Genomic DNA, 23,091 nt, shown 5'->3' on the forward strand with positions numbered 1-23,091 from the left:
CTGGGCGACAGCCAGACCCTGTCTGCAAATGTAAAATAAAAATAGATATATATAATATAAAATATTCTGCTGAGAGAGAGCATGACAGAAAAAAAAGTCAGTAGTAGGAAACAAACAGTTGTTCTAGTCTCTGTGAGCTGTTCTAGCAATGATTGAACCTGAGGAGAGGGTCATCAGACCTCCCGTTTGTCATAGCCAAGGCATTCAGAAGTAGTGGGTAACCCGGGGATCCACCCCTCCGTGACTGGTGTCTGAAGTCAGGGCAGTCATGGGCAACTGAGCCCTTAACCTAACCCCAGAAGTGAAGTGCCAGAGGCGTTGTGAGTTACAGTATAGAAGAAAAGCTTTCTCTCATACGCCCAGCGTCTCTGGCCTCGGGACTCCACCTCCTTCTTCCCAGTTCAACATCCCCTGGCCCTTTTCTCATTTGGGGTAATTGAGTCCCTGGGCTTGGCCAGCATGCCCCTTGCTCAGCTGCCAGGGACCTGCCCTTGCTAGGTGGGAGAAAAGCTGGTGACAGTGTGTGCCATTGCAGCACACATCGCCGACTCCGCGCCTGCTTCCTGCTTAGAAGAGCACCCAGCATCAGCTGGGGCAGTGACATCAAAGACTACATTTCCCAGCCTCCCTTGCTGCCAAATGTGGTCACAAGACTACGTTGGGCCCAGGAAAGAGGGAAGATGCAGCAGGTGAACTGGGTGGGAATTCTGGGAAGTCTCCACACAGGGGACGGGCCGTGCCCTGCTCTCCTTCGCTCCTTCTTCATTCCTGGAACACAGATGTGAAGGCTGGAGCTCAAGTTGCCATCTGGGGTTCCTATGAGGTAAGGCTGGGGGCTTCCCATGGCTGTGGAGGCTGTCGTGCCAGCCCTGAGAAAGAGGGAACTGTGGATTAGGTGGGTTAGGCATGGTCGTCTGGGTTTCTGGGGTCACAGGCAGCCTCTCCCAGTCCTCACTAGGACACACTGACTGTTGAAACCATGACTCGTGATTCACACTGGGGGTATGCCCTGGTCAAAGGAACACACACTGGCAACAAGGAGTTTCAGAATTATCCAGTTCTTGGGGTGACACTTCTCAAAAGCCCCTATCTTCCCCCGTCTCTTCTGTCTCGGGGAGGCTGTCTTCAAAACTTCCCTAAAAACCCCTTCTCTGGCTGAAACCTGGGGCCTCTTGCCTTCTTACCAGAGCAGCTGTCCCCCCACAGAAACCTCAGGACACTTCCGCCTTTCCTCTTCCCGTTTGGCCTGTCATCCGGTCCCCACCCCCGGCTTGCATCACCAACACGCAGGGGTGGGGGAGGCCAGGACAGAGCCCTCCTCCAAGGGAGCGAACAAGGAGTCAAAAAGGCTGGGAAGACTTCTTCTGAGGGACGGAATCACCATCTGAGCAGAGGGGTCCGGCGAGGCGTGAATATACAGATACACCTGATGGAGGGGGGCTCCGTGCCTGGAAACTGACGCACAGGATATGCCCTATAATCGTCAGCACAGAGGCAGAGTGGGTGATTTGTCAAATCTAGGACAATTTGAGCATCATCAAGAATAATGACTAGGGGCCAAGCACAGTCCCAGCACTTTGGGACACCAAGGTGAGCAGATCACCTGAGGTCAGGAGTTCAAGACCAGCCTGACCAACATGGTGAAACCCCGTCTCTACTAAAAATACAAAAATTAGCTGGATGTGGTGGCAGGCGCCTGTAATCCCAGCTACTTGGGAGGCTGAGGCAAGAGAATCGCTTGAACCCGGGAGGCGGAGGTTGCAGTGAGCCAAAATCATGTCACTGCACTCTAGCCTGGGCCACAGGGCGACACGCCATCTCAAAAAATAAAAATAAAAATAAATAAATAAATAATGACTAGGTTGGACAGAAAAACATGGAAGATATAAAAGTCCATGAATCCCACACACCCATATTCACAGCAGCCAAGCGATGTCCACCCATCAACACCTGAATGGCTAAACATAGAGACACGCAAGGGATGTTATTTACCCTCGAAAAGGAAGGAAATTCTGACACGTGCTGCAAGAATGAGCCTTGAGGACATCGCCCTAAGTAAAATAAGCCAGACGTCAGGACAAACGCTGTGTGATTGCACTTACGATGAAGTACCCGGCGTAGCTGCATGTATGGAGACAGAAAGTGAAAGGGGCTGGGCGCAGGGAGGAATGGGATGTTACTGTGTAGTGAGGGCAGTTTCAGTTTTACACAATGGAAAATTTCTGAAAATGGACAGTGGGGACGGTTGCAGAGCATGAATGTGCTTAGAGCCACTGACCGGTACACTTAGAAATGGCTAAGATGGTAATTTTCATCTTGTGTAGGTTTTACCATAAAATACAAATCTATGAGTCCTTAATCAAGAGAGAAGGCCAGGCGCGGTGGCACATGCCTGTAATCCCAACACTTTGGGAGGCCAAGGTGAGAGGATCACCTGAGGTCGGGAGTTCGAGACCAGCCTGACCAACATGGCGAAACCCTGTCTCTACTAATAATACAAAATTAGTCAGGCATGGTGGCACATGCCTGTAATCCCAGCGACTCGGGAGGCTAAGGCGGGAGAATTGCTTGAACCCGGGAGGTGGATGTTGTGGTGAGCCAAGATTGTGCCATTGCACTCCAGCCTGGGCAACAAGAGCAAAACTCCATCTCAAAAAAAAAGCCAGGCGTAGTGGCTCACGCCTGTAATCCCAGCACTTTTGGAGGCTGAGGCAGGCGGATCACGAGGTCAGGAGTTTGAGACCAGCCTGGCCAACATAATGAAACCCCGTCTCTATTAAAAGATACAAAAAATTAACTGGGTGTGGTGGCACGCACCTGTAATCCCAGCTACTTGGGAGGCTGAGGCAGGAGAATCGCTTGAACCAGGCAGGCAGAGGTTGCATGAGCTGAGATTGCACCATTGTACTCCAGCCTGGGCAACGGGACTGACAGGGATCTGGGCCTCTGCCCGCCACGCCTGTCCTCCTGGGAGGCTGGGAGGCCTGGGGCCCCCACTCTCAAAGCCTACCCTTCCGGCCACTGTCTCTCTACAGTTACAGAGCAAAGGCCCCCGACCCACCCCTGCCGCCATCACCAGAGGAGCAGCCCCGCAAGCCCGCACAGCGTGGTCACACCTGGCTTGGGGGACAGCCACACCCCACATGCAAGGTAGCCCTTGGGAACTTCTGCTCCAGACCCACCAGGTGGGGAAGGCCAGAGCTGGCCGTTCAGTGTTCTTTAGGGCCAGACAAGAGCAAGGCCCTGTGTCTGCCCGGGAGGTGGAGCAGGCCACACTGGCCCCATGCACGGGGGCTCTTCGGGTCCCTTGTCCCATCTTCCCAGCTCCTTCCAACTTTGCCCCTTGGACATTTCTTGCTCTGATCCTCCCTTCCCTTATTCCTGGCCTTGTCTGCCCCTGGGCCCAGGCCTTCCCAGACTGACTGGACAAATTAGCAAGCAATCACCAGCTTTGGCTTCTGGAGGGTCCAGATGGGCCAGGAGAACGGCTGGTGAACCCGCTGGACAGCAGGGCGGTTTCTGGTGCACACATCGGGATGTGAAGTTGCACCCCGTGTCTGCGGCTGGGACCTCACCAGGGCTGTGTCTGGGCCGCAGAGAGCTGTTCTGGTGCGTCACTCAGCCGTAGCATGTTCTGGTGACTTCCTGTCTGAAACCTGCTCTCCTGTTGGTGAGGGATTCTCTGGGTATGAATCGCTTTGCCGGGGTCAGAGCAGGGAGAGCCAGCTCCCAGATGGGCTTCTCAGAGACAACACCCCAGGTGCCGCACAGCCTGGGGCAGCCTCCACTGGTCCCGGAGGCCCGGTGGGAATAGGCAGGGCCGATCCACACCCCCAGGCTCTCAGTGTTTGGACTCCCAGGCTCCTGCCTGCCCTCTACCCCAGCCTGGCTTCTCCACCTGGCAGGGGCAGGGGAACCAGTACACGGCTGCCAACCCCCCAGCTCATACCTACAGCTCCTGCCACCCAAGGGACCCAACTTTCCTTTCCCAGACCCCAGTGAAGGACCCAAAGAGATGATTCAACTGACCTCACTTGAATCAGCTATTCCCGGACTGCCTGGCAAAGGCCAGAAGGAATGGAGGGTGACAATGGCCTGAGCTGGGTCCGCGTGTCACTCCTGGACCCCTCAGCTGGAGGTGCAGAGGAGCCCTGGTGAACGGACAGACCACCCAGTGGGGCGCAGGAGGAGGCAGGTCCTAGGAGGCTGCTGGGGCCACCGACAGGAACCCACAGGTGTCCCTGGCCATCATCCCCACTGGCCTGATGTGGGCTCTGCCTATTGCTTCTCCGAGGGTGGGGCTGCCCTGGCCCAAAGACCCGGGAGGCCAGTGACCCCGTGAGCAGTGGCCTGTGGAGGCGTGTGTTTGCACTAGATCCCCTAGAGGATCACAGCCCCCTGGGCAAGTGTTTCTGGAAAGCCAAGTTAGGCCCTGCCCTGAGACCTGTGCCTCCCCGCCAGGGCAATGGGGAAGCCCGGCTTTCCAGGGACTCCTCTGCCACCCACACAAAACCCTCTGAAATCGCTGTTCAGAGGCAGCCTCCAGCCATGCGGCCCTGCAGCAGGGGGCAGCTGTGATCCACGTGTCTGGGGGAAAGTGTAGACTGGGGGCTCGGCCTCCACCGGGCTCTCCTGGCTGTGGGCGTACCCACCCAGGACGGTGGCTGTCTTCGCTCAGTGACCGTCCCTGCTGCGGTGCTGGGCAGTGTCGCTTGGAGACATTTGTGGTCCCCAGCTCCTTCCCTCAGCCCAGCCCTGTCCCCACTGCTGAAAGAGCCTGGCTTGGATGGAGCTTGGCAGGCTCGGGAGTGGGCACCTGGGGGGGGGGGCGGTCTGTGCCCTGAAACCCAGAAGCAGCCTGGAGGTGAGTGGGGTTGTGGGCGCTGTCCACAGCCAGCTGGCGTTTTCCAAGGAAACTGGGCCCACCATGGCCGGGAGCCCCACAGTGAGGGGGACTGTCCCAGGCAACCCTGCCTGCCCACCCTCCAGTTCCCACAGGGCCCCTCACAGAGAAGGCCACCCGCAGGGCTCCTGGGCCAGGCCAGGCTTGGTTCTGGATGCAGGAGGGGTTGAGGTAGGGCTGGGGGAAGAATGTGGAGTGTGCAGTCGGCTGTTCTTCCCACATGGCCCTGCCCCATGTGGGAAGGGGGAGGCGGGGAGGGGAGGGTGCTTGTGTGCAGTGGCTGTGCCGAGCCTTCCAGGACATGCAGGTGCCATCCTGGTCCCGGGGCTGCAGTGGGCGCACTTGGCCTCTCCACTCCTGGCACCCCAGACAGGGACTCCTGGGAGGACACAGCCTCTGGGAAGTCACCCTGCTCTGTGCTTGCCTGGCCCGAGAGCTGGCAACACCAGGCCTGAGCTGCAGAGGAGCTGGATTTTGTCTTTCCAGTACCCCTCCCTGCAGCGTGTCCTGCCTTGCCTGTCTGGGGACACACGGACAGCCGCCGTGCCGCGCCAGGCCCCGGCACCTGCCTGGGAGCTCCTGAGTGAGTGGAGCCTGGCTCTGAGTGCTGCTGTTGCCAAAAGAGGTGAGTCTGGGGTTTCCTGCCACTCCCGCCCCCAGGAAGGTGACGAGGCCATGCTGTCATCACCAGTGAGATACCCCAGCCCGGGTTGGCTAACTCCTAGCTCAGCCCTGTTTGTGGTTAGGGGAGTTCTAGACAGAACATAATTAGACCCCTGCTACTTCCTGAAACCTCAGCTAGGACTGCAGGGAGGGGTGCAAGGCCAGCCACGCAGGCGGGGCCCTGGGTAAGTCGCCGGGCTCTGGGATGGGGCTGGGGGCTGGGAGCTGGAGGCGGGCAGAGGGGAATCTGAAGGCAAAGGTGATTTGTTGGTAAAGATGGAGGCTTTGTTGAGGGTTCTTAATCTGGGGTCCCTCCCAAGAGAGAACCCAGGACCCCCAGTGACCACAGATGTGATGGGGCCGGAGGATTTGGGGGACAATAGTTTCCATTATACCTTTGTCACTGCTACCTTCCTGGAGACTTTCTTCTGGAAAAGGCTTCCCTGGCTACCGGTCCAGATGGTGGTGAGTCAGGGGGCTGGACTTTGTCCCTGTGATCTCTCCTTGGCCACTTGCTTCCGTGATTGGTGGGGGTGCACTGAAGGGCTGGGCTTCTCTCTGTGGGGCCTGTGCTGCTTCTGGGGTTACATGGAGGGAGAAGCAGGGCAGTGGGGACTGTGCTGGGGTGAGTGGCAGTCGGCCCAGTCACGTGACAAGATCCTGGGGCTGGGCAGGTCACCAGTCTTTGGGGTGGCGTTCGGCGCACCGGGCACAGCGCCGGAGGGGGGGCTCAATACCTTCTGTCAAGCGCATGACATGGGTCTGTACCACTGCAAGGGGCTGGGACTGACTGCTGAAGACTGGCCAGTTGGGCTGAGCACAAAATGATGTTTCAGGAGATTGGCCAGGCCGAGGTGGGAGAGCAGAGGCTCCTGGAAGAAGATGAGGATAGGGGCTGGGCACGGTGGTTCATGCTTGTAATCCCAGCACTTTGGGAGGCTGAGGCGGGTGGATCACTTGAGGGCAGGAGTTTGAGACCAGCCTGACCAACATGGTGATACCCCGTCTCTACTAAAAATACAAAAATTAGCCAGGCGTGTTGGCACACGTCTGTAATCCCAGCTACTTGGGAGGCTGAGGCAGGAGAATCACTTGAACCTGTGAGGCGGAGCTTGCAGTGAGCCGAGATCACACCATTGCACTCTAGCCTGGGCAACAGGAGCAAAAAATCCCGTCTCAAAAAAAAAGAATCTATCAAATTGGGAAAAATAAGAAAGTTGACAATGGGCTTTGGACGGGCGTGGTGGAGCAGGGAGGTTGGAGCTGGTGACTCAACATTTCCCTCCCTAGGGTTTGCTCAAACGTGACGGCAGAAAGGAGGTCACAGGTTTGCCTGGTGCCAAAGCAGGTGGGAGTAAAAGACGGAAATGGCTAGGAATGGCCAGCAACCGTGAAACAGCTTAGAAATCACAGGCAATCCAGCCGAGCGTGGTGGCTCACGCCTGTAATCCCAGCACTTTCGGAGGCCGAGGCGGGTGGATTTCTTGAGCCCAGGAGTTCAAGACCAGCCTAGGCAACATGGCGAAACCCTGTTCCTACTAAAAATACAAAAAAATTAGCTGGACGTGGTGGCACGCCTGTAGTCCCAGCCACTCAGGAGGCTGAGGCAGGAGAATTGCTTGAACCTGGGAGGTAGAGGCTGCAGTGAGCTGAGATTGTGCCACTTTACTCCAGCCTGGGCAACAGAGCAAGACTACATGTCAAAAAAAAAAAAGGGCAAAAAAGGCAAAAGAAAAAAAGAGAGAAAGAAAGAACATGGGTTCACGGAAGAAGCATGGAAAGTGCAAGACAGAGCAGCCTCAGAACCGACACGCTGAGAGCGGGAGAAAGGCAGGTGGGACATGGGAGAGAGAAGTCCAGAGAGCAGTGGAGGGCTGGCCTCACTGGGCTGCCAAGGTGTGGCTTAAAGATGGAGCTGGACAGGGGCGCGTTTGCCCAGCATGGAGGCTGGGAGATGAGGGGCTTGGTCATTTGCTGATGGGAGATGGAGGCAGGGGCCCAGGGCCTGCAGGGACAGGAGATGCAGCTGGAGCTCAGGGATGAATGCACGGGGGTGTCAGGCTGACCTGAGCCCACCCACACTGTGGCTTTGTGGCTGGAGTCATCCGAGGGACCTCACCATGGCCATCACGTCTGGCCACGCTGCCCTGAATCCAGTTGGAGTTGGACAGTGATAGGGGGGCCTCAGCCTGTCATAGTCCCTCAGAGCAGACCAAGAATAGAGTCCCCCGGGAGTCCACCAGGCCAGGCTGGCATTGCTGGTGCTACGAGCATGGTGGTCTGCCTGCATCGCTGGTGCTGTGAGCATGGTGGGCTGTCCCCTACCCGAGCCTCCGGCAGGCTGGGAGCACCTTGCTGCTGTTTCAGGAGTGAAAGTCTGCGCCGGGGGCCTTTCCCACAGGGCTCGGTCGCTCCCACCCACCCCACAGCTGAGAGGAGCCCCACCCGTGGGCCAGACAGCTGGGGCGATGAGAGGAAGGGGCGGTCCCCATGCACAGCCCAGGAGGGGCTCCCCCCACCCCAGGAGGGTGGTGTCTGCTTCCTGAGTGGAACAACACAGGAAGCCTCTGCCTGGCCTTGTCCTTCCACTTGAAGACCCAGCCCCAGGGGAAGCTGAGAGAGGACCCGGGCCCCACTGCACCCTCCCCGAGGAAGAGCAGGGCCTGAGATGTGGGTGACCTGCTGTACCCCGTGCCCCTTTCTGTGGAGGAAACAGCCCTGGCCCCGGGCCAGGACGGACCACGACACTGCAGCTGGCGGGTGGGGCCGCGGCGCTGGCTGGAGAGAGGGCCCGGAGCCTCTCTCCTGAGCTCACTCACCTCAAGGGGAGGCAGAGGCTCCCGGGGCAGTAGGAGTAGCAGGTGCGGCAAAAGGATGGTGAGCAGGTGCTGGCGGGACCCCGGACCCTGGTCCAGGAAGGCGCTTGGAAGAGGCCGGTGGGCTGCCTGAGGCTGTGGGCCTGTCCGGCAGGGAATGCCAGACAACGCCTGGATGTGCTCTGAGAAGCAAAGGGCTGGTGCAGGGCTCCCCTGGCGCCCAAGCCTGGTTGGCCATGCGTGCTGAGGAGCTGGACCTCGGTGCGTGGGAGGTGGGACGTCCAGTGGGCCCGGCTCTCCGGCTGCCCTGCCTTGAGTTGTTCCCACTGGGCCTCCTGCTGGGCCCACTGACTCTTTCCAGGCATCCTTGCCAGGCCGTGGTGCCCAAAGGTCAGGCACGTGGTGGGATCTGGACATCAGCAGCTGGCGCTGCATGGGCCACATGGGACCAGCTGGATGGGAAGCTGGCTCCGGCTCCTGCCCCTGGCTAGTCTCTGCTCTCAACATACAGGCCTGGATTCCAGAGGGGCCTCCTTGTGAAGGCCTCCGCCCGCAGCTGGGGCCCAGGAGGGGCGCGTGCATTTTCACTTCAGCTGCCGCTTCCTTTGGTTTTGCAGAAGTGCTTGCAGCCCTTTCCCCCAGGGTTACTGGCTGGCATCAGTGTGACTGGGCGGCACAGCCCTGGACCACCAAGAGCTCGTCCGCCCAGGTTTGGGAGGGTTTCCAGAACCCTTGGTCCAGTTAAAGTGAAGGAGGCAGACTCCCTGGGAGCCCCTTCCGGGGCCGCTCAGGTGTTCTGATGGGGCCCAGGGGCCTCAGCCAGTGGCTCCGTGTGCTCACTCCTGCTCATTTGGCAGGAGAGGTCCCTGCCTCGTGTTACTCAGAATTTGGAAGGTGGGGAGGGGGCGGCTGCAGAATCAGAGTTGACACCAGCGAGCAAGCGTACTCGGGGCTTCTAGGGCCACTGAAGGGGGCTCAGCAGCTGAGGAGGGAAGCCAGGCCCGGTGCGAGGCTGGTGGGGCCCCCCACACCCCCGGGACTCAGAAGGAACTGGACTGGTCCCAGGTGGCTCTGGCGTGCCCCCAGCCCACTCGGGCCCCCTGCCTGGCTGGGGGTCTGCCTTCCTTGGTCCTCCTGGTTCCGGCTCACTGCTTCCTCACCTGCTGACCCCCTCTGTTTGGGGCATGGCCAGAGAGCCCTGCATCTCTTGCTGGGCCTTGGAGCTGGCGCAGCAGCCAGATGACAGGACCACACGGATCTTGGCAGAGCAGCAGCTGGGAGGGCAGCGCCCAGCACACAGGCACCCCAGGGAGAGTCTGAAGACCCTCAGCGCTGCCCCACCATCTCCACTCAGGGGGCTGGCCCGAGATGCAGGGAGGAGTGCATACTTACTCCAGCCAGTGGCAGAGTGGGGGCAGCATGGGTAGCCCAGGAACCCCTCCGGCTCACGCCACCCACCGCCAAGGAGGCATCACTTTGGAGATGGCTTTTCTTGATTCTTTCTTGACTCAGTGTCTCACTTTTTAATGTGTTTTCAAGATATTGCTTTAAAATTCTCCATATGTTAACGAGCTTCCTGTAATCTCGGGAGAACACTGTGGCTTCCTGTTTTTCCAATTGTTAAAAAATGACAAGTCTCAATCCTTTTAGGAGGTTTACTTGCAAAGTTGACGACACGCGTCTGTGACGCAGCCTCAGGAAGTCCTGATGACGTGCCCAGGGGGGTCGGGCACAGCCTGGTTTCACGCATTTTAGGGAGACAAGAGACATCAGTCAATATATGTGAGATGTACACTGGTTCCGTCCAGAAAGGTGGGGACAACTCGAAGCAGGGAGGGGGCTTCCCAACTATTTGTCTCTCACCTACCTGTGGCCTACCCGTAGGTGAGAGATAAATGGTTGCATTATTTTCAGTTTCTGATAAGTCTCTCCAAAGGAGGCCATCAAAATATGCATCTGTCTCAGTGAGCAGAGGGATGACTTTGAATAGAACGGAAGGCAGATCGGCCCTGGGCAGTTCCCAGCTTGAAGGGGCCCAAGATACTTTCCTTTCACAGAAATATACTTGAAAGGGCAGCTGCGGATGTCAACACACAGGCAGCCCCACCTGCTGACCCAGAGCCCTTGGTGGGGGTGTCCCTGGTTTCTGCCTCACTTTTGAGCAGCTTCCGGAGAATTCCTGCAAGAGCCATGTGGGACAGGCAGGAAGAGCACGTGGCTCCAGGGAGTGCCCCTGGCCAGCCTCTCAACATACAGGCCTCGGGCCCAAAGGGGCCTTGCTGTGTAGGTGCTCTGCCCGTAGCCGGGCTCGGCCCAGCCCTGGGATGGGAGTGTGCCCTGGGGGACTGACTGCACCTGCTGGCTTCCCATGAGGGTCTCCGCTGACAGAGGGTGGCACCAGGCAGCATGGGGTGGGGGTCAGGCCTGGCACCAGGCAGGCAGGATTGGAGCTAGTGAGGCAGCTGCCAGGCTCAGCCTCCATCCCTGCACTGCAGGGCCCGGAAACAGCAGAGTGAGACCCTCAGGCTTTGCAGGGCTCTGGGAGTGGCACAAACACCATCTGAGGATGCGTTTAGGGCCCTCTCCTCCCTGCAAACCCTCTTTGGCTGGTCAGGGTGGTGCCTGTTTTAGAGGCACCTCAGGTTAGGGAAGGAAGCAGAGGGACAGGCCCCTGGGTGCCCTGCGCCACCCGCCTGCATGCCCTGCGCCATGAGCTGCCCGCCCGCCCGCCATGCCTCCCTCCTCTGGGCCCCTCATGCCGTGGGTGACACAGCTTCCAGGCCATGTGCACGTCACACCTCGGGTAGCCAGGAAGAATTCCTAGAAGGGGATCAGCCGGGTCAAAAGTTAAGCACATTTGCCGGGCGCGGTGGCTCACGCCTGTAATCCCAGCACTTTGGGAGGCCGAGGCGGGCGGATCACGAGGTCAGGAGATCGAGACCATCCTGGCTAACACGGTGAAACCCCGTCTCTGCTAAAAATACAAAAAATTAGCCGGGCGAGGTGGCAGGCGCCTGTAGTCCCAGCTACGCGGGAGGCTGAGGCAGGAGAATGGCGTGAACCCCGGGGGGCGGAGCCTGCAGTGAGCCGAGATCGCGCCACTGCACTCCAGCCTGGGTGAAAGAGCGAGACTCCGTCTCAAAAAAAAAAAAAAAAAAAAAAAAAAAGTTAAGCACATTTAATAGATTTTTGGAAACATATTGCAAAATTTTGCTGCAAGCCAATTCATACTTCCGTCAGTCCTGTGTACGGGCACCCATTGCCTACTCTCAAATGCTATGAGTTTAAAAGTTCTTTATTTTTGCCAACATGATAGGCCAAAAGAAGATTTTAAAAGACTGTCTTTCAGATGTCCATGTTTGCATTTATCTGATTAGAAGTGGAGTTGAACATTTTTCGGATTTTAGGAGCTTTTCTTTCTCTTGAGACGGGGTCTCTCTCTGTAGCCCAGGCTGGAGTGCAGCAGCGCAGTCACAGCTCACTGCAACCCCTACCTCCTGGGCTCAAGCGATCCTCCCAACTCAGCCTCCTGAGTAGCTGGGACTACACATGTGCACCATCATGCCTGTTTATATTTTCGTAGGTGTGGGGTGTTACTATATTGCCCAGGCTGGTCTTGAACTCCTGGACTCCAGCTATCCTCCCACCCCAGCTTCTCAAAGGGCTGGGATTTACAGCCATAAGTTACCACGCCTGGCTTTTAGGAGCTATTTTTATGTCTTCTGTGAAAGCTCATCAACTTTCTTTTCTCTCCCAGCTTTATAAAGGTATAATTGACAAACAAGAATAGTACCTAGGCCAGGCATGGTGGCTCAGGCCTGTAATCCCAGCACTTTGGGAGGCCAAGGTGGGTGGATCATTTGAGGTCAGGAGTTCGAGACCAGCCTGCCCAACACGGTAAGACCCTGTCTCTACTAAAAATACAAAAACTAGCTGGGCATAGTGGCGAGTGCGTGTAGTCCCAGCTATTTGGGAGGCTGAGACAGGAGAATCGCTTGAACCCAGGAGGTGGAGGTTGCAGTGAGCCGAGATCATGCCATTGCACTCCAGCCTGAGCAACAGAGTGCGACTCTGTCTCAAAAACAAAATACAAAAATTAGCTGGGTATGGTGGCAGGCGACTACAGTCCCAGCTACTCATGAGGCTGCTGCAGGAGAATAGTTTGAACCCGGGAGGCAGAGGTTGCAGTGAGCCGAGATTGTGCCACTGCACTCCAGCCTGGGCAACAGAGCAAGACTCCATCTCAAAAAAAAAGAATCGTATATAGTCGCAGTGCCTAATGTGATGTTTTGATGCCTGTTGGCTTGGAGCCTTGCTTGTATTTATCACATGGGATGCCACGGCAGATCCTTCACATTCAAAAAACACCTACAAATCAACAGGCCACTTAGTAAATTAGTAAATACTCACTAGCCGTTTGTCAGTGGGTTAACTTGTGATTCAATCTGATTTCCCTAAAGCAATTTCAACCTACTCTTTCTCCAGGTCATTTTAAACTCTCAGAGTGAACGTCTTGATAGGACCGACAAGACGCATGACATGTACTTAGAAAGCTTATCTTAGAGCCACACTGAGATTGGAACCCGCAAAATATGCCAGGTGAGAGAGCCTTCTCCGACTTTGAACATGTAAGAGGAAGCCCATGAGAATTTTTCCATGAAGCATGTTGTCTCATAATTCAAAATTAACACATAAAAATAGATTACCAAGATAAAAACTAGCTTAGCAATAATAAATCTAGAGGTGCTACATGGAGAAATGAAGGGCTGATTTCATAATTCTTTCGTGAAGTTTTGGGAAGCCAGGACCAGGAATGTGGGCATAGCTGGTGGCTCCTGGGAGGGCGACGCAGTACTGAGTCAGGGGCCTGTCCCACAGGTCCCAGGGGAGCCCTACGTGGTCCGGGCCATGAGGAGCTGACCGCCAGCCCCCCGCATCCACGCGTCTCCTGGTGCCGTTGCCCCTCCTTCTGACCCGTCAGGAAGGCTCCTTCCCAGGAGGTCACGTGTGGCAGGAGGCGGGGGAGTGGGGGATAGCCCCCTCAGCAGATGGGCACAGAGCCACAGACACCACGGACCTGGTGTCCAGAGGTGAAGGTCCCAAGGCTGGGTGAGGCCTGCGGCAGGGGGTGTGGGACTGAGGGGCATTGAGGCCCTGACTGAGACTGCACGGCAACCATGTGTGGGGTGGGGGAGCCATAGGAAGTCGGGGAAGGACCAGACCAGAGTGGCTCTGTGCAGGCTGGGGCTGGAGGGGCCCCTCTGGCCACCCTGGGTCTTGCCTGCGTCTCCCCTTGTGTTTTGGATTCTGGCTCTGCCTCCCAGGGCGTGTGATTGTCATGAAGGAGACGGGGCCCGTGTAGGGGCCGGAAACTTCCTCTGAGCTCAGGACTCGCACTGCAAGGCTGGGGCGCTCATATGATGGGAAAAGAGCCGTCCGGGTGAAGAACAGTGAGTGCAAACCCAGGCGTTGGGCCTCCCACCCGAGAACTGCCTTCACTGCCCCCGCCGCCCATCACAGCCCTGTGTCTTGGGCAAAGTGGTGACAACTGAGTGTGAGGCAGCCCAGTCATACCCACTCTCTCCCTCTGCCCAGAGAGGAAGGTGAGCAAGGGGCACGACACTCACCCGGAGAAACCCAGCAAGCGTGGAGGCTGTGGGAAAACCGGAGCCCTGCACACCCCCCGCGGAAGGTGGGTCGGCGCGGCCACTGTGGAGAACAGCGCGGAGACGCCCCACAAGATGAGACGGAACTGCCATGAGATCCAGCAATGCCAACTGCGGGTCTGACCCAGGAGAACGGAGGGACGTGAACAGACCCTCCTCCTGTTCTTAACACCGTTATTGTCAGCAGCTCAGCTAAGGCGCAGAGGCAGCCCAGCGTCTGTCAGCGGAGTCATGGATGAGCAGAACACGGCACACGCCACATTTGGAGGATTGTTCACAATGGAATATATATATATATATATACTTGTATTTTTGGTGAGACCCTGGAGGACACACTGAATACAATGGAATACCATCCTGCCTTTGAAACGAAGGGAAGTCCTGGCACACGCCGCAACAGGAGGGAGCTTGAGGGCGTCATGGCGAGTGGAGCACGTGAGACACCGAAGGACACACGCTGAAGACACACACAGATGCCCACCCACGTGGGGAGGTGATGGGGGAGCCCAGCGCACAGAGACAAAGTGGAATGGAGGCCCGAGGGCTGGGGGCAAATGCGGAGTGAGTGCTTCCTGGGGCAGAGTCTCCGTTTGAGAAGAGGAGAAGGTTCTGCCGACGGATGTTGGCGATGGTTGCAGAAGAATGTGAATGTGCTCAATGCTATTGAAGAACGGTTACAATGGTAAACTCCTTGTTGTGTGTACAATTTTCCACTTTTTCCATTTTTTTTTTTCTTGCGATTGAGTCTCACTCTGTCGCCCAGGCTGGAGTGCAGTGGCACAATCTCGGCTCACTGCAGCTTCTGCCTCCCAGGTTCAAGGGATTCTCCTGCATCAGCCTCCCAAGTAGCTGGGATCACAGGTGCCCACCACGCCTGGCTAATTTTTGTATTTTTAGTGGAGATGGGATCTCACCATGTTGGTCAGGCTGGTCTGGAACTCCAGACCTCAGGTGATCCACCTGCCTTGTCCCTCCAAAGCGTTGGGATTAAAGGAATGAATGGCCCACGGGGCCAAATTTTTTTTTTTTTTTTTTTTTTTGAGATGGAGTCTTGCTCTGTCGCCCTGGCTGGAGTGCAGTGGCACAATCTCTGCCTCCTGGGTTCACGACATTCTCCTGCCTCAGCCTCCCAAGTAGCTGGGACTTCAGGCACCTGCCACCACACCCGTCTAATTTTTGTATTTTTAGTAGAGACGAGTTTTCACCAGGTTGGCCAGGCTGGTCTTGAACTCCTGACCTCGAGTAATCTGCTCGCCTTGGCCTCCCAAAGTGCTGGGATTACAGGCGTGAGCCACCACACCCGGCTGAATTTTTTAAATGCACAAAAACAAGTGGCCTGGCGCGGTGGCTCACACCTGTAATCCCAGCACTTTGGGAGGCCAAGGTGGGCAGATCACCCGAGGTCAGGAGTTCGAGACCAGCCTGGCCAACCTGGTGAAACCTTGTCTCTACTAAAAATACAAAAATTAGATGGGCGTGGTGGCGAGTGCCTGTAGTCCCAGCTACTCAGGAGGCTGAGGCAGGAGATCACTTGAACTTGGGAGGCAGAGGTTGCAATAGCAGAGATCGCGCCACTGCACTCCAGCCTGCATCAACACAGTTTTTTGAGACTCCATCTCAAAAAAAAAAAAAAAAAGAAAAGAGCAACACAATGGGGCCTCAGGGCCGACCCTGTTAGGGGTGACTTGCCCCATCGTGCTGGAGGTCAACAGGCCCTCAAGTACAGGAGGGAGGTCAAGGAAACTACGACATTTGCATGTGGAAGGTTCCTGAGGCCAGCGGGCTGGACGGTGCCCAGGGACCCCTGACCTCGCGCCAGGGCACAGCTGAAGTTTGCCCCGCCCGGGGCTGCTGCGGCCCGAGAAGTGTGGCAATGCTCTGTCCCTCCCTAGGGTGCTGAGGCCAGGTCTGTCTGCGGCTTCCTGCTGACCTGGAGGTGACGCTCCATGATCTGTAACCACAGAAGGCCCAGAAGCATGAACTCAGCCAGAGTGGGCAGCCAGGACGCTGGAGCTGGTGGCATTGGCAGAGCTTGGGGAAGTCACGCCACTGCACACCCTGCGTGACCTCTAGCAACCCCCTGGCTGGAAAGGATGAGTTTCTGACCTTGGAGAACTGTGTTTGAGGCAGGTGGCTGAGATCACTTTGATCTCCTTTTCTTTTGCCCTCTCCCACATTTAAGGACTTTTGTGATTCCACTGGGCCCACCAGATAGTCCAGAATAATCTCTTTATTTTACTGTCAGCTAGTTAGCAATCTTCATTCAACTTGCACCTTCATTCCCCTTTGCCATGTAACCTGCCATATCTACATGTCCCAAGGATTAGGATTAGACATCTTTTGGGTGGGGTCATTATTCTGCCTGCCACTGAGAGGAGGAGTATATGACATAGCAATAAGAGGATCAATTCTCCAAGAAGACAGAACCATTTGTGACTCCTATGCCCCAATTAACAATAGCTTCAAATACATAAAGCAAGCGTTGGGAGAATACAAGGAGAAGTGGACAGATCCACCACTCCCACAGGAGCTTTTAGTTATCTTTTTTAGTAATTGATAGTTCATGCAGGCAAATATGTGGTAAGACTACAGATTAGCCAGGCTTGGTGGCTCACACCTGTAATCCCAGCACTTTGGGAGGCTGAGGAGGGCAGATCACCTGAGGTCAGGAGTTCAAGACCAGCCTGACCAATATGAAGAAATGCCATCTCTACTAAAAATACACAATTAGCTGGTTGTGGTGGTGCATGCCTGTAATCCCAGCTACTCAGGAGGCTGAGGCAGGAGAATCCCTTGAACCCAGGAGGCGGAGGTTGCGGTGAGCTGAGATCGCGCCACTGCACTCCAGCCTGGGGGACAGAGGGAGAGACTCCATCTCAAAAAAAAAAAAAAAAAAAAAGACTACAGACTACAGATTAGGAATTAGGGTGAGGCAGTGCCCAGCTATGGGGCCAGGTGGGGAGTGGAGGTAAAGTGGGAACAGCACTGGAAGGGCATAGTAGCAGCGCCTAACAGACTGCTTAGAAGAGCACTCACACAGCAATTACAAGATCAACATTCTTTTCAAATACACAAGCAACTTTTTTTTTTTTTTTGAGACGGAGTCTCACTCTTGTTGCCCAGGCTGGAGCACAGCGGCACGATCTCAGCTCACTGCAACCTCCACCTCCTGGGTTCAAGTGATTCTCCTGCCTCAGCCTCCAGAGTAGCCGGGATTACAGGTGCGAGCCAGCATGCCCAACTAATTTTTTTAAATTTTTAGTAGAGACAGGGTTTCTCCATGTTGGCCAGGCTGCTCTCAAACTTCTGACCTCAAGTGATCTGCCTGCCTCAGCCTCCCAAAATGCTAGGATTACAGGTGTGAGCCACCGTGCCAGGCCCCAAGCAACATTTTTGAAAACTGACCTCAGTGAGTTACAAAGACTCAGTATTGCCCAGACACAATGGCTCATGCCTGTAATCCCAGCACTTTGGGAGGCTGATGCAGGCGGATCACCTGAGGTCAGGAATTCGAGACCAGCCTGGCCAACGTGGTGAAACCCCGTCTCCACTAAAAATACAAAAATTAGCTGGGCACGGTGGCATGTGCCTGTAATCCTGGCTACTTGGGAGGCTGAGGCAGGAGAATTGCTTGAACCCAGGAGGCAGAGGTTGCAGTGAGCCGAGGTTGTGCCACTGCACTCCAACCTGGGCCACAAGAGCGAAACTCCATTTCAAAAAAAAAAAAAAGAAAGAAAAACGATTCAGTGTTGCCCAGCCTGCATGCTTTGTCCATGATGCTGCTGGGTTAGAGATCTGCTATCTAATAATTGCTCTAAAAAATCAATTTGGAAATGTTTTAAACACCTGCGTGCATCTAGTCTGAGCTACTGCAAAGCTTCTATCCTTTCTTCCCATAGTAGAGTCTCTCCCAGGTGGTTTCCAGGGACTGCTGTCCTCACTCCTGTCTCTGTCCCACAGGAAACGCCACCCCAGTGACCACCACTACCCCGTGGGCCTCCCTGGGCCTCCCCGCCAAGACCTGCAGCAACGTGTCCTTCGAGGAGAGCAGAATAGTCCTGGTCGTGGTGTACAGCGCAGTGTGCACGCTGGGGGTGCCGGCCAACTGCCTGACTGCGTGGCTGGCGCTGCTGCAGGTGCTGCAGGGCAACGTGCTGGCCATCTACCTGCTCTGCCTGGCACTCTGCGAGCTGCTGTACACGGGCACGCTGCCGCTCTGGGTCATCTATATCCGCAACCAGCACCGCTGGACCCTGGGCCTGCTGGCCTGCAAGGTGACCGCCTACATCTTCTTCTGCAACATCTACGTCAGCATCCTCTTTCTGTGCTGCATCTCCTGTGACCGCTTCGTGGCCGTGGTGTACGCGCTGGAGAGTCGGGGCCACCGCCGCCAGAGGACCGCCATCCTCATCTCCGCCTGCATCTTTATCCTCGTCGGGATCGTTCACTACCCGGTGTTCCAGACGGAAGACAAGGAAACCTGCTTCGACATGCTGCAGATGGACAGCAGGATCGCCGGGTACTACTATGCCAGGTTCACCGTTGGCTTTGCCATCCCCCTCTCCATCATCGCCTTCACCAACCACCGGATTTTCAGGAGCATCAAGCGGAGCATGGGCTTAAGTGCCGCCCAGAAGGCCAAGGTGAAGCACTCGGCCATCGCGGTGGTTGTCATCTTCCTTGTCTGCTTCGCCCCGTACCACCTGGTTCTCCTCGTCAAAGCTGCTGCCTTTTCCTACTACAGAGGAGACAGGAACGCCATGTGCGGCTTGGAGGAAAGGCTGTACACAGCCTCTGTGGTGTTTCTGTGCCTGTCCACGGTGAACAGCGTGGCTGACCCTATTATCTACGTGCTGGCCACGGACCATTCCCGCCAAGAAGTGTCCAGAATCCATAAGGGGTGGAAACAGTGGTCCACGAGGACAGACATCACCAGGCTCACCCACACCAGGGACACCGAGGAGCTGCCGTCGCCCATGGCCCTTGCAGACCACTACACCTTCTCCAGGCCCGTGCACCCACCAGGGTCACCATGCCCTGCAATGAGGCTGATTGAGGAGTCCTGCTGAGCCCACTGTGTGGCAGGGGTGGATGGCAGGTTGGGGGTCCTGGGGCCAGCAATATGTCTCCTGTCCACTGAGCCCACCAGCCACAGTGCCCGTGTCCCCTCTGGAGGACAAACTACCAATTTCTCGTTCCTGAAGCCACTCCCTCCATGACCAGTGGCCCCAGGCTTTCCCACATGGAAGGTGGCTGCATGCCAAGGGGAGGAGCGATACCTCCAGGCTGCCAGGAGCCCAGAGAGCGTGTGGCAGGCAGTGGGGCCTCTTCATCAGCAGCCCGCCTGGCTGGCTCCCTTGGCTGTGGGCAGGCAGCAGGCCTGCTGGCAGAGGTACCTGGTGGCTGTCCTGTTCGCATCAGTGGCAATGACTTTATTTGCGGAGCATTTCTGCAAGTGTTGCCCGGATGCGGTGGCGCATTGTGAGCCCTCTGGGCTCCTGCCTCAGAATGTCAGTGGGCACCATGCCGGGGGTCACCCAGCACTGTGGCAGTGCCCAGGAGGGCATAGGGCAGCCTACCACCTCCAAGGGGGCAGGAGCCGTCATCTGGGGTTGGGTCTGTGCTGAGCTGGAGGGCCTCTAGGGAACTGTGGGGCAGGGTGGCCAGCTGCTCCGGCTCCCAGAACGCAGCCTAGGCGTCCCCAACGGGGAGCCCCAAATGTCCACGCCCAGAACGGCAGTTGGCAGGACAGGCGTGACACAGCCACTGCAGAGGCAAGGGGTGCCGGGAGTCCCCAGCTGCATCCTTGGGGAGAAGCTGGTGAGGGGTCCGTACAGGGTAGGGCCCCCACCCCCAGCCCCTTACCGAGGGGGGAGTGCAGCAGCTGGCCTGCTTGTCTGGTGGAGAAAGCCAGCTCCCTGCACCCTCGGGGCTGAGTCAGATCTGGGTCTGCCCCAAAGGCCTTGCCTAGGCCAGGTCACACTGATGCCCTGGTTTCCCCATCTGTAAAATGGGGCCAACGACACCTACCTCCTGGGTCACCATCGAGGTCAATCCTCCTCCCTGCCCTGACACCTCGGGCACATCGCACGCACTCAGAGCACAGAGCCGGGCAGACACAGCACCTGGATGGGGAGCCCAGCGCCCAGCACAGTGCAGGGGCTTCCAGGGAGGCTGCGCAGGGCTGTGGGGCTGAGCCATGCGCTTGTTTTGTCAGGTAGCTATGCAGTTGCTCTTCCTCGTTTTTGTTTTTGTTTTGTTTTTTTTTAATATTTATTTTTTTAGAGACAGGGCCTTGCTCTGTTGCCTGGGCTGGAGAACAGTGGCACCATCATAGCTCACTGCAGCCTCAAACTCCTGGGCTCAAGCAATCCTCCCCGCTCAGCCTCCTGAGTAGCTGGGACTACAGGCGTGCACCACCACACCCAGCAAAAACAGCCATCCTCCCCTTGAGAGTCATCAGAAAAATATATTAGGAAAATGTGTTTAGAAATAAAAGCACAAGGCAGGGCGCAGTGCTCACGCCTGTCATCCCAGCACTTTGGGAGGCCGAGACGGGAGGATCACTTGAGGCCAGGAGTTTGAGACCAGCCTGGGCAACATGGCAAAACCTTGTCTCGTTTTTTGGTATTAAAAAAATAATAAAAATAAAAGAAATCATGCAATCTAACCTTTACAGTTAACATTTCTCCTGCCTTGAGAGGAGTGTGCCCCCAGGCTCCCAGAGGACAGCCGTGACCAGAGACTTGAAAAGTTGGGGCTGAGGTTCTGGACCAGTCTGGAATATTCAGGGCTGGGGCAAAAGGGATCATAACGATGTCCAGCAGGGGCTTTCCTGTGGCTGCTATAAGCAGTTCCCACAAGTTGATGGCTTAAAACAACAAACCGGGCTGGGCACCATGGCTCACGCCTGTAATCCCAGCACTTTGGGAGGCCGAGGCGGGCAGATCACCTGAGGTCAGGAGTTCGAGACTAGCCTGGCCAACGTGATGAAACCCCGTCTCTCCTAAAAATACAAAAAAAATTATCTGGGTGTGGTGGCGCACACCTGTAACCCCAGAGACCCCGGAGGCTGAGGCAGGAGAATCGCTTGAACCCAGGAGGCAGAGGTTGCAGTGAGCTGCGATCGTGCCATTGCACTCCAGCCTGGGCAACAAGAGCAAAATTCCTTCTCAAAAAACAAAATGACAACAGCAACAACAAAAAAACACAATCAAAAAACAGTTTTCTCACAGCTCTGAAGGCCAGAGTCCGCTTTTTCATCTTTTGCTGCCACAGAGCAACAAATAAGAGCCTCACTCCCATGTCAGATCCCAGCCTTGGGGACCGGGCACCGTCTCACCCACTGGTAGGGGCAGCAGGGCTGGGCTGAGACACCCAGAGTACCTGGCTCAGGCGAGGGGCTGCCTGAACTGGCTGGTGTCACAGTGGCAGGAAAGTTACCAGGCATAGCTGGGTGAGGTGGCACCTGCATTCCCAGCTGCTCAGGAGGCTGAGGTGAGAGGATCATTGGAGCCTGGGAGGTGGAGGCTGCAGTGAGCTAGGACTGCACCACTACACACGGGGAGGCCAGGAGACAAACGCCCTATGGGACCTGGGGACGACACCTCTGTGGGGGTTTCAGAGGGCGCCTGGGAGCAATGTCTGCAGCGAAATTTAAAAATGGACACCGGGCCTGCGGGACCCACGACAGTCACCATCAGGTGGAGAAGCTCTATGCAAAGACAACCCACTCAGAGTCAGACTTGGGGGTGGGGCTTACCTGACGGGAGGGGCAGCTACGGGGACCTTGCCCAGGGTGAGGCCCAGATGGGACCAGGCACCCAGGATGGGAGGCCCAGCCCAGCCCTTAACGCTGAGACCCTCAAGGGCTGTGGGTGGAGGGCAGCAGGTTGAGTCCCTGCAGGACGGGCGCAGCTGGGGAGGTGGAGGTTACGGGCCTGCCTGGCTGCTCACCACCTCGCGTCTGCTCACCACCCTGCATCTGTTCTGGCAGTGAGAGAGGGTCACAGCATGGCTTTGTCATCAGCCACTGACCACTGACCACAGGCCCTGGCCCCGTCATCCAGCTTGTGCTGCTGCTGGGAGCTTCTGAGGTGGCCAGCGCTAGGAGCCGCCCTGTGTGGAGTCTGCGCTCGCTCACTTTCTCTCTCACCATCTACCCCTTCCTTCGCCCGCTTGACCTCACTCAGGCACCCCCTCCACAAGGTGCTCCTGGGGCACCCCAGGTAGTGAGGAGGCCACAGTGAAGGCCACTGTGACCCACGCAGGGAGGCGGGAATGAGGAGAGGAGCCCCGAGGGCCACCCCTGCCTCCAGCACCATGCCCTGCCCTCCAGGCTCTGGCCACAGTTGCCTCTTCAGGCAGGGTCCAGGAGGGGCAGCACTGCGCTGCTCACTGCCCTGTCATTACCTGAATAACGGTGACACGGAGAGAGGACCACACACCTCCTCGCCAGCTGGAGAGAAGCCCCCGGACCTACGGAACTGTTCTCCCAGGTCCTACTGTGATGAAGACACCTGCACGCCAGGGGAAGGAGCGGTTCAGAAGCAGCACCTCAGGCTCTCCGGAAGGCCCTGTGTCCCGTCCACGCCCGCTCCCCTCCGACCATCCCCACTCCGCCCGGCATGGCAGGGGCTGTGGACACCTCACAGCGATAGCCCAGGGAGAGGCCGCATAGGCCAGGGAGGCAGGGAGAGTTTTGTTGGGAATTCTGGGATCCTACTGCCTGGAGTTGGGGCAGGGGAGCACAGCCCAAGGAGGTCACATCCTGGTGGCCCTGCAGCCTCCTGGCCTGTGGGAGGGACATGCCTGGAAGGGACAGCATGAGGGGGGACCACATATGGAGGACTCTTTTTTTTTCTTTTGAGACAGAGTCTTGCTTTGTCACCCAGGCTGAAGTGCCGTGGCATGATCTCAGCTCACGGCAGCCTCCACCTCCTCATCCCCTGAATAGCTGGGACCACAGGCGTGCACTACCACACCCAGCTGTTTTTTGTTTGTTTGTTTGTTTGTTTGTTTTGTAGAGACACAGTTTCACCAC

At 56.8% G+C, this 23,091-nt stretch overlaps 1 protein-coding gene across 14 annotated transcripts; it reads left to right on the forward strand.

Annotated features, from left to right (window-relative positions):
- The first annotated feature begins 646 nt into the window (after nt 1-646).
- On the forward strand, nt 647-20,718 carry GPR132 (G protein-coupled receptor 132). 14 transcript variants are annotated; one of them, XM_063645450.1, is made up of 7 exons: nt 655-823; nt 3,036-3,150; nt 12,140-12,279; nt 12,868-12,981; nt 13,261-13,832; nt 13,978-14,730; nt 18,009-20,718. In XM_063645450.1, exons 6-7 carry the CDS (start codon nt 14,697-14,699, stop codon nt 19,115-19,117), a joined length of 1,143 nt encoding a protein of 380 aa, XP_063501520.1. In that variant the 5' UTR covers nt 655-823; nt 3,036-3,150; nt 12,140-12,279; nt 12,868-12,981; nt 13,261-13,832; nt 13,978-14,696; the 3' UTR covers nt 19,118-20,718. The 14 variants fall into 14 exon arrangements, with proteins under 14 accessions (XP_063501524.1, XP_063501526.1, XP_063501520.1 ...); XM_063645452.1 differs by lacking the exon at nt 12,140-12,279 and having other exon boundaries at nt 3,036-3,185; XM_063645449.1 differs by lacking the exons at nt 655-823; nt 3,036-3,150 and adding an exon at nt 5,577-5,751.
- Nucleotides 20,719-23,091: the final 2,373 nt, after the last annotated feature.

The sequence above is a fragment of the Symphalangus syndactylus genome, chromosome 8 (genome assembly GCF_028878055.3).
Source record: "Symphalangus syndactylus isolate Jambi chromosome 8, NHGRI_mSymSyn1-v2.1_pri, whole genome shotgun sequence".
NCBI lineage: Eukaryota > Metazoa > Chordata > Mammalia > Primates > Hylobatidae > Symphalangus > Symphalangus syndactylus.